Source organism: Gobio gobio (assembly GCF_949357685.1).
Source record: "Gobio gobio genome assembly, chromosome: 17".
Classification (NCBI taxonomy): domain Eukaryota; kingdom Metazoa; phylum Chordata; class Actinopteri; order Cypriniformes; family Gobionidae; genus Gobio; species Gobio gobio.
In genome coordinates this window covers 33449515-33461607 of record NC_137110.1, presented here as the reverse complement: position 1 = coordinate 33461607, position 12093 = coordinate 33449515, and the positions used below count along the sequence as shown (strand labels likewise).

The 12093-nt window shown below is 37.9% G+C and overlaps 1 protein-coding gene across 1 annotated transcript in view; it reads left to right on the top strand.

Annotated features, from left to right (window-relative positions):
* The window catches only part of aldh1l1 (aldehyde dehydrogenase 1 family, member L1), a 39816-nt gene extending 28675 nt beyond the window's left edge, over positions 1 to 11141 (top strand). The window contains exons 6-23 of the mRNA XM_079840984.1: positions 1280 to 1369; positions 1467 to 1607; positions 2304 to 2429; positions 2607 to 2698; positions 2819 to 2963; positions 4957 to 5076; positions 5174 to 5301; positions 5816 to 5966; positions 7663 to 7733; positions 7870 to 7975; positions 8082 to 8169; positions 8354 to 8447; positions 8716 to 8815; positions 8944 to 9042; positions 9673 to 9838; positions 9907 to 10012; positions 10193 to 10392; positions 10511 to 11141. Coding sequence (XP_079697110.1) covers positions 1280 to 1369; positions 1467 to 1607; positions 2304 to 2429; positions 2607 to 2698; positions 2819 to 2963; positions 4957 to 5076; positions 5174 to 5301; positions 5816 to 5966; positions 7663 to 7733; positions 7870 to 7975; positions 8082 to 8169; positions 8354 to 8447; positions 8716 to 8815; positions 8944 to 9042; positions 9673 to 9838; positions 9907 to 10012; positions 10193 to 10392; positions 10511 to 10566 — 2079 coding nt within the window. The 3' untranslated portion in view covers positions 10567 to 11141. The remainder of the gene's footprint in view (positions 1 to 1279; positions 1370 to 1466; positions 1608 to 2303; positions 2430 to 2606; positions 2699 to 2818; positions 2964 to 4956; positions 5077 to 5173; positions 5302 to 5815; positions 5967 to 7662; positions 7734 to 7869; positions 7976 to 8081; positions 8170 to 8353; positions 8448 to 8715; positions 8816 to 8943; positions 9043 to 9672; positions 9839 to 9906; positions 10013 to 10192; positions 10393 to 10510) is intronic.
* Positions 11142 to 12093: the final 952 nt, after the last annotated feature.

Genomic DNA, 12093 nt, shown 5'->3' with positions numbered 1-12093 from the left:
AATCTCTCTCTCTCTCTCTCTCTCTCTCTCTCTCTCTCTCTCTCTCTCTCTGTCTCTCTCTCGATAATTAATCCAAATAAATGCTATAATCCATTCATTCAAATAAATGTAATCTTACCCACTATATCTCTGTGCTGTGTCTGATTCAAAGAAGGCAGAATGCTAGATCTAACGAGCCTGACGAAATGTCAATGTTACCCTTCCGGTCAAATATTGCGCTGCAAACATAAATAGCAGCTTTAAGTTGTCAATGTTTAGTCAGTTGTCAAGAGGGCTGACCTCTTGTAACCAAGTAGTTCCCTTTTTAGGTACTAAGTCGTTATCGGAGGCTGACATGCTGCTCTTCGTGTATACTCTGACAGGTGTTGCTGTTGTTGTGCGCTAGGGAACGTAAATGCGCCATACACCATTGTGTCGCTATATCATTGATATCGCGATCTGACACTTTTTTATCATGTAAAAATGTATACCGGTATTATCGTGGACGGTATGATATGGCACACCCCTAATAGCTACAGACCTCCAAACTTCGGTTGGCCTTTAGTTTAGCTCAAGAACAGTGCGTAGAGAGCTTCATGGAATGGGTTTTCATGACCGAGCAGCTGCATCCAAGCCTTACATCACCAAGTGCAATACAAAGCGCCAGATGCAGTGGTGTAAAGCACGCCGCCACTGGACTCTAGAGCAGTGTTTTGTGGCACCCCCTCGCATACGTTACGCTAGGGGTGTAACGTACAGATTGTACTGAATTTGTCTGTTCAAGAGCAAGACTTGAAAGATAACTCAATTTGCGCGCTGTGAGACGCGCGCCTTAGTTCCAGTGAAAGGATCTCTTAATGCTTCAGCATACTAAGACATTTTGGACAATTGCATGCTCCCAACTTTGTGGGAACAGTTTGGGGAAGGCCCCTTCCTGTTCCAACATGACTGCTCATCAGTGCACACATCAAGGTCCATAAAGAGTGGAGACTGCAAGCCAGGTCTTCTCATCCAACATCAGTGCCTGACCTCACAAATGCACTTCTAGAAGAATGGTCAAAAATCCCCATAAACACACTCCTAAACCTTGTGGAAATCCTTCCCAGAAGAGTTGAAGCTGTTATAGTTGCAAAGGGTGGGCCAACTTCATATTAAACCCTACTGATTAAGAATGGGATGTCATTAAAGTTCATGTGCATGTAAAGGTGTCCCAAAACTTGGCAATATAGTGTATGTATAGCTTGTTTGATACACATTTTTTTACAAAACATTTCAACAACATCTATGGTTGGTTGCATAGATTGACTGGAACCAGCCTGCAGAAGCCATTCATAACTGGATCAGAGGGAATGACAGAGTACCTGGAGCCTGGGCAGAGATTGATGGCAAAGTGAGTGTTTTTACTAACTGTTAAACATACACAACAGCACACAACATGTAGACACTCTTAGTCAAAATCAACAATGTTATTTTCATTCTCCTGGTAGAATGTGTCATTTTATGGATCAACACTGTTGGAAAATGAGCATTCTTCCAGCAATGGTCAGCCTCTGGAAATCCCTGGAGCAAGTCGACCCGGCCTGGTTACCAAAAGTGGCCTTGTTCTTTTTGGGAATGATGGCAAGACGGTAAGGACTTGCAGAAAGTTTATGCTATTAAATTAGCTAAATTTGATATAGATTTACCTATAACTATAACTGCTTGGAAAAAAAATTGTTGTGAAAGGACAGGAAAAAACTTAAACATACATAATATGGCAAAAATGCAAATTCTGTCATCATTTACTCATGTTGTTCCAAACCTGAATGCATTTCATTCTTTTTCTGTGCACAAAAGAAGACATTTTGAAGAATTTTGGTAACCAAACAGTTTTGGTGACATTTGACTTCCAATTTTATAGATGAAAAACAACAACAACAAAAAAAACAGACATTTCTCAAAATATATTGTTCATGTTCTACACAAGAAGGAAAGTCATTCAGTTTTGGAGGCAGTTTTTATTCATTTTGGGGGGGGGGGGGGGGGGTTAATGCCTTAAATCCTGTTAATGCCTTAAAGGGATGGTTCACCCAAAAATGTCACGATTTACTCACCTTTGTGTTGTTCTAAACCTGTATGACTTCCTTTCTTCTGTGGGGCACAAATATATTTTGAAGAATGTTTCAACTTTTGACAATACCATGAAAGTCAGTGAGGTCAAAAACCACATTGGACCTCATTGACTTTCATTATTCACACTTTATTTGATGTTTTTCCTGAGGTTGTAGATGCGTGTGTGTGTGTAAGTGTAGCTATACATAAAGTGTGTATGTATTTGTATGTAGTTCCTTGTGAAGAACCTGCAGTTTGAGGATGGGAAGATGATTGCTGCGTCCCAGTATTTTAAAGCTGGTGTCAGTTCCACTGTGGAGCTTTCTGAGGATGAAAAACAATTTTCTGAGCAGTTGAGGGTAAAACAATATCTGAATAATTTAATTATTAGATACCTTACTGTTCTTTGTTTGTGTGTGTCTTTATGTTACAAACCTAGTACCCATTTTAAATGCTTTTATTTCTTTTTGATTTTTCTGAAATATAATGTGTTGAAGGCAGAAGACTCATGTAGTATTTATTGCATTTTTGTCCAGGTAGTGTGGAAGAGTATTTTGACTAATGTAGAGAAGATTGAAGACACTACTGACTTCTTTAAGTCTGGTGCTGCTTCGATGGATGTAGTCAGGTAATTATGTGTGCATGTAATTTTTCAAATTTGTATTATATATAATACATGTAAATATACATTATTTTCCTCACTTTCCCCTTTATATTATTCAAAGATTTCCTTATTTTCATATTGTAGGCTGGTGGAAGAGGTAAAGTTGAGGGCAGTACAGTTGCAGTTGCAGAATGAGGACGTTTACATGGCAACAAGCTTTCAAGAGTTCATTCAAATGTGTGTGAGGAAGCTGCGAGGAGAGGATGAGGAAGAGTTCAACGTAGACTATGTTAGTATTGCTCTTCCTAAATGGATATTAGTTCATTATTATGTTTGGCACTGGCTTGAAAAGTACATTTCATATGTGCAGCAGATGGAAGATCATTGTTAACTATCATCTGCCTCATATAAAAAAAAAAACATATATAATTCATTAACAAAAATACAATGACACTGTTTCAGCATTTTACAGATTATTACTTATATAACATGTCCATCAATGCTGTAGCTATTTTACAGTTTAATATGCTATATGCAATTATTTTGTAAGAATACAATATATACAATATTATATATGATACAATATATAGTATATGAATAATATTTGCATAGTAGCATTGTTTTAACCTTAACTTGAGATTATACTGATAAATGATCTCTGCCACGCAGTTGCATGTATTAGCTCTAGAATTGCCACCATTTTCCAAGTTTGGGGTGGAGTGATCAAAAGAACTATAACCGATTTAATGAGCCATTCACAGTTTCACTGTTATGACCAAACAGCTAGCCAGACAGACTACAGTACTCTTTATCCTACATTTTAGTTTTTCACCATGTGGGGAAGAAAAAACTTGTAGCCTTGGAAATTACTGCATTAATTGCATTATTTTTTATTACACGTTAAACAGCACATTCCAAGTCCAAATATACATTCATTCTAAGATTGATGCCGGCGACACATTCGAAAAAAGTTGGTACCGAAGCTTATTGTGACATTGGAGGGTAGCATAGAAGGAAGGCTGAGGTGTGGAACTAAGTGCAGGCATACAGCGATCAGGCATAACATTATGACAGGTGAAGTGAATAACATTGATTATCTCTTCATCACGGCACCTGTTAGTGGGTGGGATATATTAGGCAGCAAGTGAACATTTTGTCCTTCTAACACATGAAGAAGTTGATGTGTTAGAAGCAGGAAAAATTGACAATCATAAGGATTTGAGTGAGTTTGACAAGGGGAAAAATTGTGATTGCTAGACGACTGGGTTAGAGCATCTCAAAAACTGCAGCTCCCGTGGGGTGTTCCCGGTCTGCAGTGATCTCTCAAAAGTGGTCCAAGGAAGGAATAGTGGTGAACCGGCGACAGGGTCATGGGCGACCAAGGCTCATTGTTGCACGTTTCTATTGCATGTGGATGGCCGGTTACGTGTGTGTCGCTTACCTGGGGAACACATGGCACCAGTATGCACTATGGGAAGAAGGCAAGCCGGCGGAGGCAGTGTGATGCTTTTTGGCAATGTTCTTCTGGGAAACTTTGGGTCCTACCATCCAAGTGAATGTTACTTTGACACGTACCACCTACCTAAGCATTGTTGTAGACCATGTACACCTTTTCATGGAAACGGTATTCCCTGGTGGCTGTGGCATCTTTCAGCAGGATAATGCACCCTGCCACAAAGCAAAAATTCCCCAGATCTCAATCCAATCGAGCATCTGTGGGATGTGCTGAACAAACAAGTCCGATCCATGGAGGCCCCACCTCGCAAATTACAGGACTTAAAGGATCTACTGCTAACATCTTGGTGCCAGATACCACAGCACACCTTCAGGGGTCTAGTGGAGTCCATGCCTTGATGGGTCAGGGCTGTTTTGACAGCAAAAGGGGGACCAACACAATATTAGGAAGGTCATTATGCTATGCCAGATCGGTGTATATTTATTTAACAAAACAGGGAACTCAAAGAGCCAGAAAACATGAATACGAGGATCCACAAGAAACGAGGTACACTTTGGAGACAATCAAGGAAAACCAATCAACAAAGGAACTACAAAACAGGAACAGAACAGGGCAACAGTTTCATAATGCATCACACATTTTTAATCAGAGATACCGTAGGTCTGAATTTCAAACAAAATGATAGACATGCCAATACCATGTTTTGGAACGCATTGCTGGCATCTGACTGAATGTTTGTGAAAAAACTGTCTTTTATACAGTTTTTTGTTAAATGTGTATTTCTAATTTTGTACTTTGTATTTAAATATCTGCATGTCTCTTGTAGGTAGAAAAGCAACTGAACAATATGACAATCCGAATCCCCCACCAGCTTTTCATAAATGGGGAGTTTGTAGATGCTGAAGGGGGAAAGACCTATAAGACCATTAACCCCACCGATGGACAGGTACACAATGGACACAAACTTTGCCACTCAATCTATCTGCATTATCTTTTTTTTGTCAGTTTTCACATGCTCAATTCCAGCTTGTGTTTGTGTGTAGGCAATCTGCGATGTGTCCTTAGCTCAGGTCTCTGATGTAGAAAAAGCAGTGGCTGCAGCTAAAGAAGCATTTGAGGAGGGAGAGTGGGGCAAGATGAACCCCAGAGACAGAGGCAAACTGCTCTACAAGTACATGATTAATTGCATTTTATAATTTAACACTGCAGGTTATACATTGGTTCCGTTACCCAAAAACGTTCATCATTTACATAATTTAAGTAATAAATGACAAATAATTCCAAATACTGTTCGTCATTTTAACAGAAATGATAAATACATGGTAAGCATTCAAGCTTAGCACATCTGGTTTGTCCAAACCAATGTTCTGTTGCACTTAATTTAATTCGCACTTGTGTTTATGCTAATAGCCTTTGAACTGTTCAATTTTGCAAAACAAACATCTGCAAACCAATTTTGACTCTGATCATATTTACCCAGTCCATGCTGGCAAAAAGTTATCAAAATATGTCAAGCTTTTTGATATATTAAACCATTCACTTATAATGTATCAATACATTTAACAAAGATGACAACAGACAGGAAATATACAACTATGTGTGATGGATGATGATTTGTAGCATTTGTAGATTATTTTTTCTGAACCGTGTTATGGAATGAAAATAACTGTGTGTGCACTCTCCAGACTGGCTGATCTAATGGAGCAGCATCAAGAAGAGCTGGCCACTATTGAGTCCATAGACTCAGGAGCAGTCTATACGCTTGCCCTCAAAACACACATCGGCATGTCTATCCAGACATTCAGATACTTTGCTGGCTGGTGTGACAAGATTCAGGTTTGCTTGTGACTGTTTATATTATTTATTGAAATATTTATCAGCCATCAGTTGTGATTTATGCCACAGTGTCATATTTAGGATATTCTGTTATAAGTAGCCTATATATTCTGTTTTTCAAGCTTTAGTTACCTTGTTTAAATATTTTTGAAAAGGAGAATAAGAGGGGCCTTAAAGCTTTAAAGGAATATTCCAGGTTCAGTATTGATTACCACAAAAAAAATAAAAATGGAGTTGTCCCTTGTTTTTTTTTAAAACAGCAAAAATATGGTTTACAGTGAGGAACTTACAATGAAAGTGTATGGAGCCAATATTAAAATACTCATGGTTTCAAAGATATAGCAACAAAATGCAGCGGGATGGCTGGGCAGAGAACAGGTATGACGAGCGGGACCGGACAGGACCGGACAGGACAGGACAGGGAACAATAGTGGGAAGCAAACAGTAGATCAAACAAAGACCACAGGCATACGTTAGCAATAATCTGACAAAGAAGCAGAGCGAACAGCGGGGTGAAATAGTAGAGAGAATCAGGGTGGAGAGGGAACAGGTGCAGGACAATCAGTGCGGATGCTGATTGAGATGGCAAACAGTTGAGTGTTGGTAGACAGAGAGAGAGAGAGAAACTGATCAAACCCAACTCATGACGATACCAACACAATAAAACCCTGAATGGCTGTACAAATGATGAGAACAACTTTACAGCTCAAATAATACACAAGTTTTAACAGAAGTATCAACGTTCTGATCAAGTGGTCAAGTTTTCCATTAAGTCCATGGTTAGAGTCAGACTGGTAACCCAGAGGTTACGGGTTCGTTTCTCAATACCGGCAGGAATTGACTGGGAAAGCATCTAACCCCCAATTGCTCTCGGGCACCTTAGCAAAAAAAAAAAAAAGGCTGCCCACTGCTCCGGGTGTGTTTGTCCCATAGACCGTCCACAGTTTTCAGTGTGTTCACTACTCACTGATCCTAATGTGTGTGCATTAACTTGGATGGGTTAAATGCAGAGGACAAATTCAGAGTATTGGTTACTATACTTGGCCTTCACGTCATGTCACTTTCTTCTGTCTGTAAAATTGGGCCCACTTACTATTGTAAATGCCTCACTTTTTGTGATCATTATGCACTGAATTCTGTTAATTCAGCCTAACTTGTATTGAACCCAAAGGGATAGTTCACATAAAAATTTAAACTCTGTCATCATGGACTAACCCTCAAGTTGTTCCAAACCTGTATGAATTTCTTTCCTAAGCTGAACATAAAAGTTGAAGAATGTCGGTAACCAAAGAGTTGATTGGCCCCATTGACTTCCACAGTATTTTTTTTTCATACTATGGAAGTCAATAGGGTCCATCAACTGTGTGGTTACCCATATTCTTCAAAATACCTTCTCCTGTGTTCAGCAGAAGAAATAAATTCATACAGGTTTGAAATAACTTGAGGGTGAGTAAATTATGAGAGTATTTTCATTTTGGGGCAAACTATCCCTTTAATATGAGGAAGCTAATTTTACCGCATTCCATCCCAGAACAAAACTGAAAAAGAAAATGATTGTTCTTAGTATTAAAGTTGATGGAGAAGTTGTTATACAGTATATGATTGGAAACTACTGTTTTAGTTAGATTAAATAAATAATAAAAATAATGAACCTATCCTTGTGTGTGTCTGAAAGTTATCAAATTATTTCTCACAGGGCTGCACTATTCCTATCAACCAGGCTCGGCCTAATCGAAACCTTACCTTCACCAAGAAAGAGCCAATTGGGTAAAATCAACCTTCCCCATAAAAAATCCTCCAGCTTTCTTCCAACCTCACCATGAATAGTCACCTTAATTGCTATGTATTTTGTATATCTGGACAGAATGCTGAGAATATTTAGCTCTTGCTTGTTTATGTTCAGTGTGTGTGCCATTGTCATTCCATGGAATTATCCATTGATGATGCTGGCATGGAAGACGGCAGCCTGCCTGGCAGCTGGAAATACTGTGGTGCTCAAACCTGCACAGGTAAAAATTGAAGTTGAAAAGTTGAAAGTTAATGTTAAAACAAACATGCACAAGGCTTCTTTATCCCAAGCAATGTTTGTGTGAGTATTTCTGTGTTGAATTCTAGGTCACACCTTTGACTGCTGTCAAGTTTGCCGAATTAACTGCGCTGGCAAAGTTTCCAAAGGGCGTGGTGAACATACTACCAGGATCCGGTGCATATACACGCAAAACATACACAATAAAGTTCATATACTGATATACTTTTTAAATATATATATAATTCAGTATCACTATTGTAGATGCTTTGCATATTATTATTTGTTTTGTAAATTTGGCTATTTGTAAGGCTGTCTGCTTATATATGAATTGAATATTTATTGAATATGTCTATTTTAGGGTCTCTGGTTGGTCAGCGGCTGTCTGACCACCCTGATGTTCGAAAACTGGGTTTCACCGGCTCCACTGAGATTGGCAAACAGATAATGAAAAGGTGAATGGGTATCTCTTTGTCACTGAGGTTCTTCTTTTCTTTTCAGAGTTTCTGTTGCATGATGTCATATTTGAGACACAAATATTGGGCCAAAATAGTGGCACATATTTTAATTTTAACAAATAATCTGAATAAATTATACAAACGCTTTCAATATTTTGTATGCTTACAGCATTAATTTCATTTAAGTTAATTACAAACGGTATAAATTAAAGTTCATAAATATCATCAAAAGAATCATAAAATTCTTATCTACTGTATGTTGTAGCTGTGCAGTCAGCAATGTGAAGAAGGTTTCTCTTGAGCTAGGAGGGAAATCTCCTCTCATCATCTTTAGTGACTGTGATCTGGACAAGGCTGTCAGAATGGTTTGTTCACCTCAGTATCATGAGCGCATGATCATATTAAAAATAAAAAAATGTGTTTGTTGAAGTTGATGTTTGGTTGTAATCTCAGACATGCTATGTTCCCTCCCACACACATTTCTTGTCTACAGGGTATGAGCTCAGTGTTCTTTAATAAGGGAGAGAACTGCATTGCTGCAGGGAGACTGTTCATTGAGGAATCTATCCATGACACTTTTGTGGAGAGAGTGGTAAAGAATCAACATACATGAAGATTTAATAGCTTCTTAAAGGGATAGTTCACCCAAAAATTAAAATTATCCCATAATTTACTCACCCTCAAGCCATCCTAGGTGTATATGACATTCTTCTTTCAGATTAATACTATCGGAGTTATATTAAAAAATGTCCTGGCTAATACAAGCATTATAATGGCAGTGAATGGCAGCCCAAAATTTGAAGACCAAAAAAGTGTATCCATCCATTATAAAAGGACATTTTGTAATATAACTCTGATTGTATTAGTCTGAAAGAAGAATGTCATATACACCTAGGATGGCTTGAGGGTGAGTAAATCATGGACTAATTTTCATTTTTGGGTTAACTATCTCTTTAAGCTGAATGTCTATTTTCACATATTCTTTTTGATTCCTTACCTACAACTGAATCCCAGCTATGCTGATATATAGCCATCAAACACTGTTGTAACTGTGATTTTACTTTAATATTATATAGAAAATATAGTCATGCCATCTTTCTCCTTGGATGAGTGGTGGTGAAACCTCTTAAAGTAATTTAACTAAGACAAGTTTGTGATAATTTTATAACTCACAGTTTCATAATGAATTCTTAACTCAAATCATATAACTATATCTATGTAGGTTAGTGAAATAAAGAAGATGAAGATCGGTGATCCACTAGACCGTTCCACAGACCACGGGCCCCAGAACCACAAAGCCCATCTGGACAAGCTAGTGGAATACTGTGAAAAAGGGGTCAAAGAAGGTGCAAGATTAGTGTGTGGAGGGAAACAAGTGAACCGTCCAGGTGAGGGAAGTGTGTGAGCATTAGTGGAGGGAAACATGCAGTGTTGTTTACACTTTCCATCTCTATAGGTTTCTTCTTTGAACCAACTGTTTTCAGTGACGTGCAGGATCATATGTATATTGCTGTTGAGGAGTCCTTTGGGCCCATCATGATCCTCTCCAAATTCAACAATGGGTTGGTAGAAACTAGCTTGTTTTACCTCTAAAATGCTGATTGTCTCACAACAGTCAATCTATATAAACTCAACTCCCAGCAATGATGAATGATTTGTAATGGATTTAACTGTATACACCGTATCATTTTTTAGAATTGTAACAACAAGCATCATTGTAATCTGCCTTTTCCTCAATTCAGAGATGTTGACAACGTGCTGCAGAGGGCTAATGCTACAGAATATGGTTTAGCATCAGGTGTGTTTACACGTGACATCAGCAAGGCTCTGTATGTGAGTGAAAAACTTCAGGCCGGCACTGTGTTTATCAACACTTACAACAAGACCGACGTGGCAGCTCCTTTTGGTGGCTTCAAACAGTCCGGCTTTGGCAAAGATTTGGGTAAGATTGAGTGAATGATTTAATTGTTTTGATATTTACTGCACTATATTTCAGTCATTATTTATCTTTCGAGAAATACTTTTCTATGTTGTTTTAACTGTGTATTTCTCCCCAACAGGTCAAGAAGCTCTGAATGAGTATCTGAAGACTAAGTGTGTCACCATTGAATACTAACTGATAAAATACTGGACATATAGTGCACAAAAGATGATTGCATTTTAGTGTGCTAAAGTGGCAGCTAAGGACCATTTCAGATCATCCTTGAAGTAAATTGTCTTTACATTTGTTTGTATTATTAATGGATGGACTGCATTTCAGTTCAGGCAATTAGGAAATCAAATCATGAGGTAAATTTAGTTACTCTGAAGACTTAATTTTCTCTTGTTTTACATGGTACCTATAAATATCTTTACATAAGCTCAGAGAAAGCCAAGTTCCATACGGCAGACTTTTTATCAATTATTCTAATGATATATCACTGTATGTCATTTACTTTGATATAGTTGGTAATAGGTTAAGAGACTGTGAAATAATACTTCACTAGCTATCAACACTGTTATTTACTGCACTGAGACTGTTTTATTGTTTTAAAGATTTTACATTGAACTAAATAAGTAACAGAAGTGTATTTTATGCTTTAGAAATCAGACCTCTATCATTATTTTGTCTTCTTTATAAACATTATCCAAACATGTGCCACAAAAAAATAAAAGCTGTCCAGTATTGTCTTATTACATTGCTTAGAGTTTAATTCATGTGCATTTGTGACTGTTGTAAAAACGTACCCGATATGAAAAAACATAGCTCTGTTGTACTCGAACTTGGCTCTATTGTAAAAGAGCTGTGAAGAGAATAAGCATTTTTGAGCCATAGGCAGATAATATCCTAACCCATTTTCTCGGGTCATAGGCTGAGACACCCAGTCATATGGTTCATATACAGACACAAACACATTTGCACTCACATAGATTCATTCTCCAATGCTGCATGTCTATGGATTGTTGGGGAGGAAACCCACATGGATATGGAGAGAACATGCAAATTCCACACAGAAAGGCCTTCTGGCTCAGCCTTGACTTAAAACCAGGATCCTTTTTGTTATGAGGCAGCAGTGCTACTCATCGAGCCAAAGTTCTGTCAGGATCCTGCTGCATTTTTTAGCTAAATCCTTAGGGGAGGGTCTATGCCATGTGTTGGGTTCCCCCAGGAATTTCCCACGAATCCCTGGGCCTATTCATAATGCCCCATATTTTTCTAGCCATGCATGTACATTTTCAAGCTATATGATCTATAGGACAATCCATATGATAGGACAGAAGGAGGTATAACTCAGTTGAAATTACATTTCAATAACAGAAATAAGACATGACAAAACAAAGTTCAAATAATACAAAAACAAAAAAACAGCAGGCTGGTCTAGAACTTCGACGAAGTCTGCCCTTACTGTATAGCTGCATACAAAGAAATCAGTGCAAACAAAAATAGTAAACAACCTACAATATAAAAGGACAAAATACAGACTAATTGTAAAAGAAATATACAATTAATAACATTGCATGAACATAAAAGAGAGGAATAATGAGAAGAAAGAGAAAAAAAGCAAGTGTAAAAAATAATAAGCCAAAGACCCTCATATTATAGGATCCTCGAGGCCATTTAAATTAGGTTACCCCAGTAAAATAGGTAGTTTGGCATTGGTAA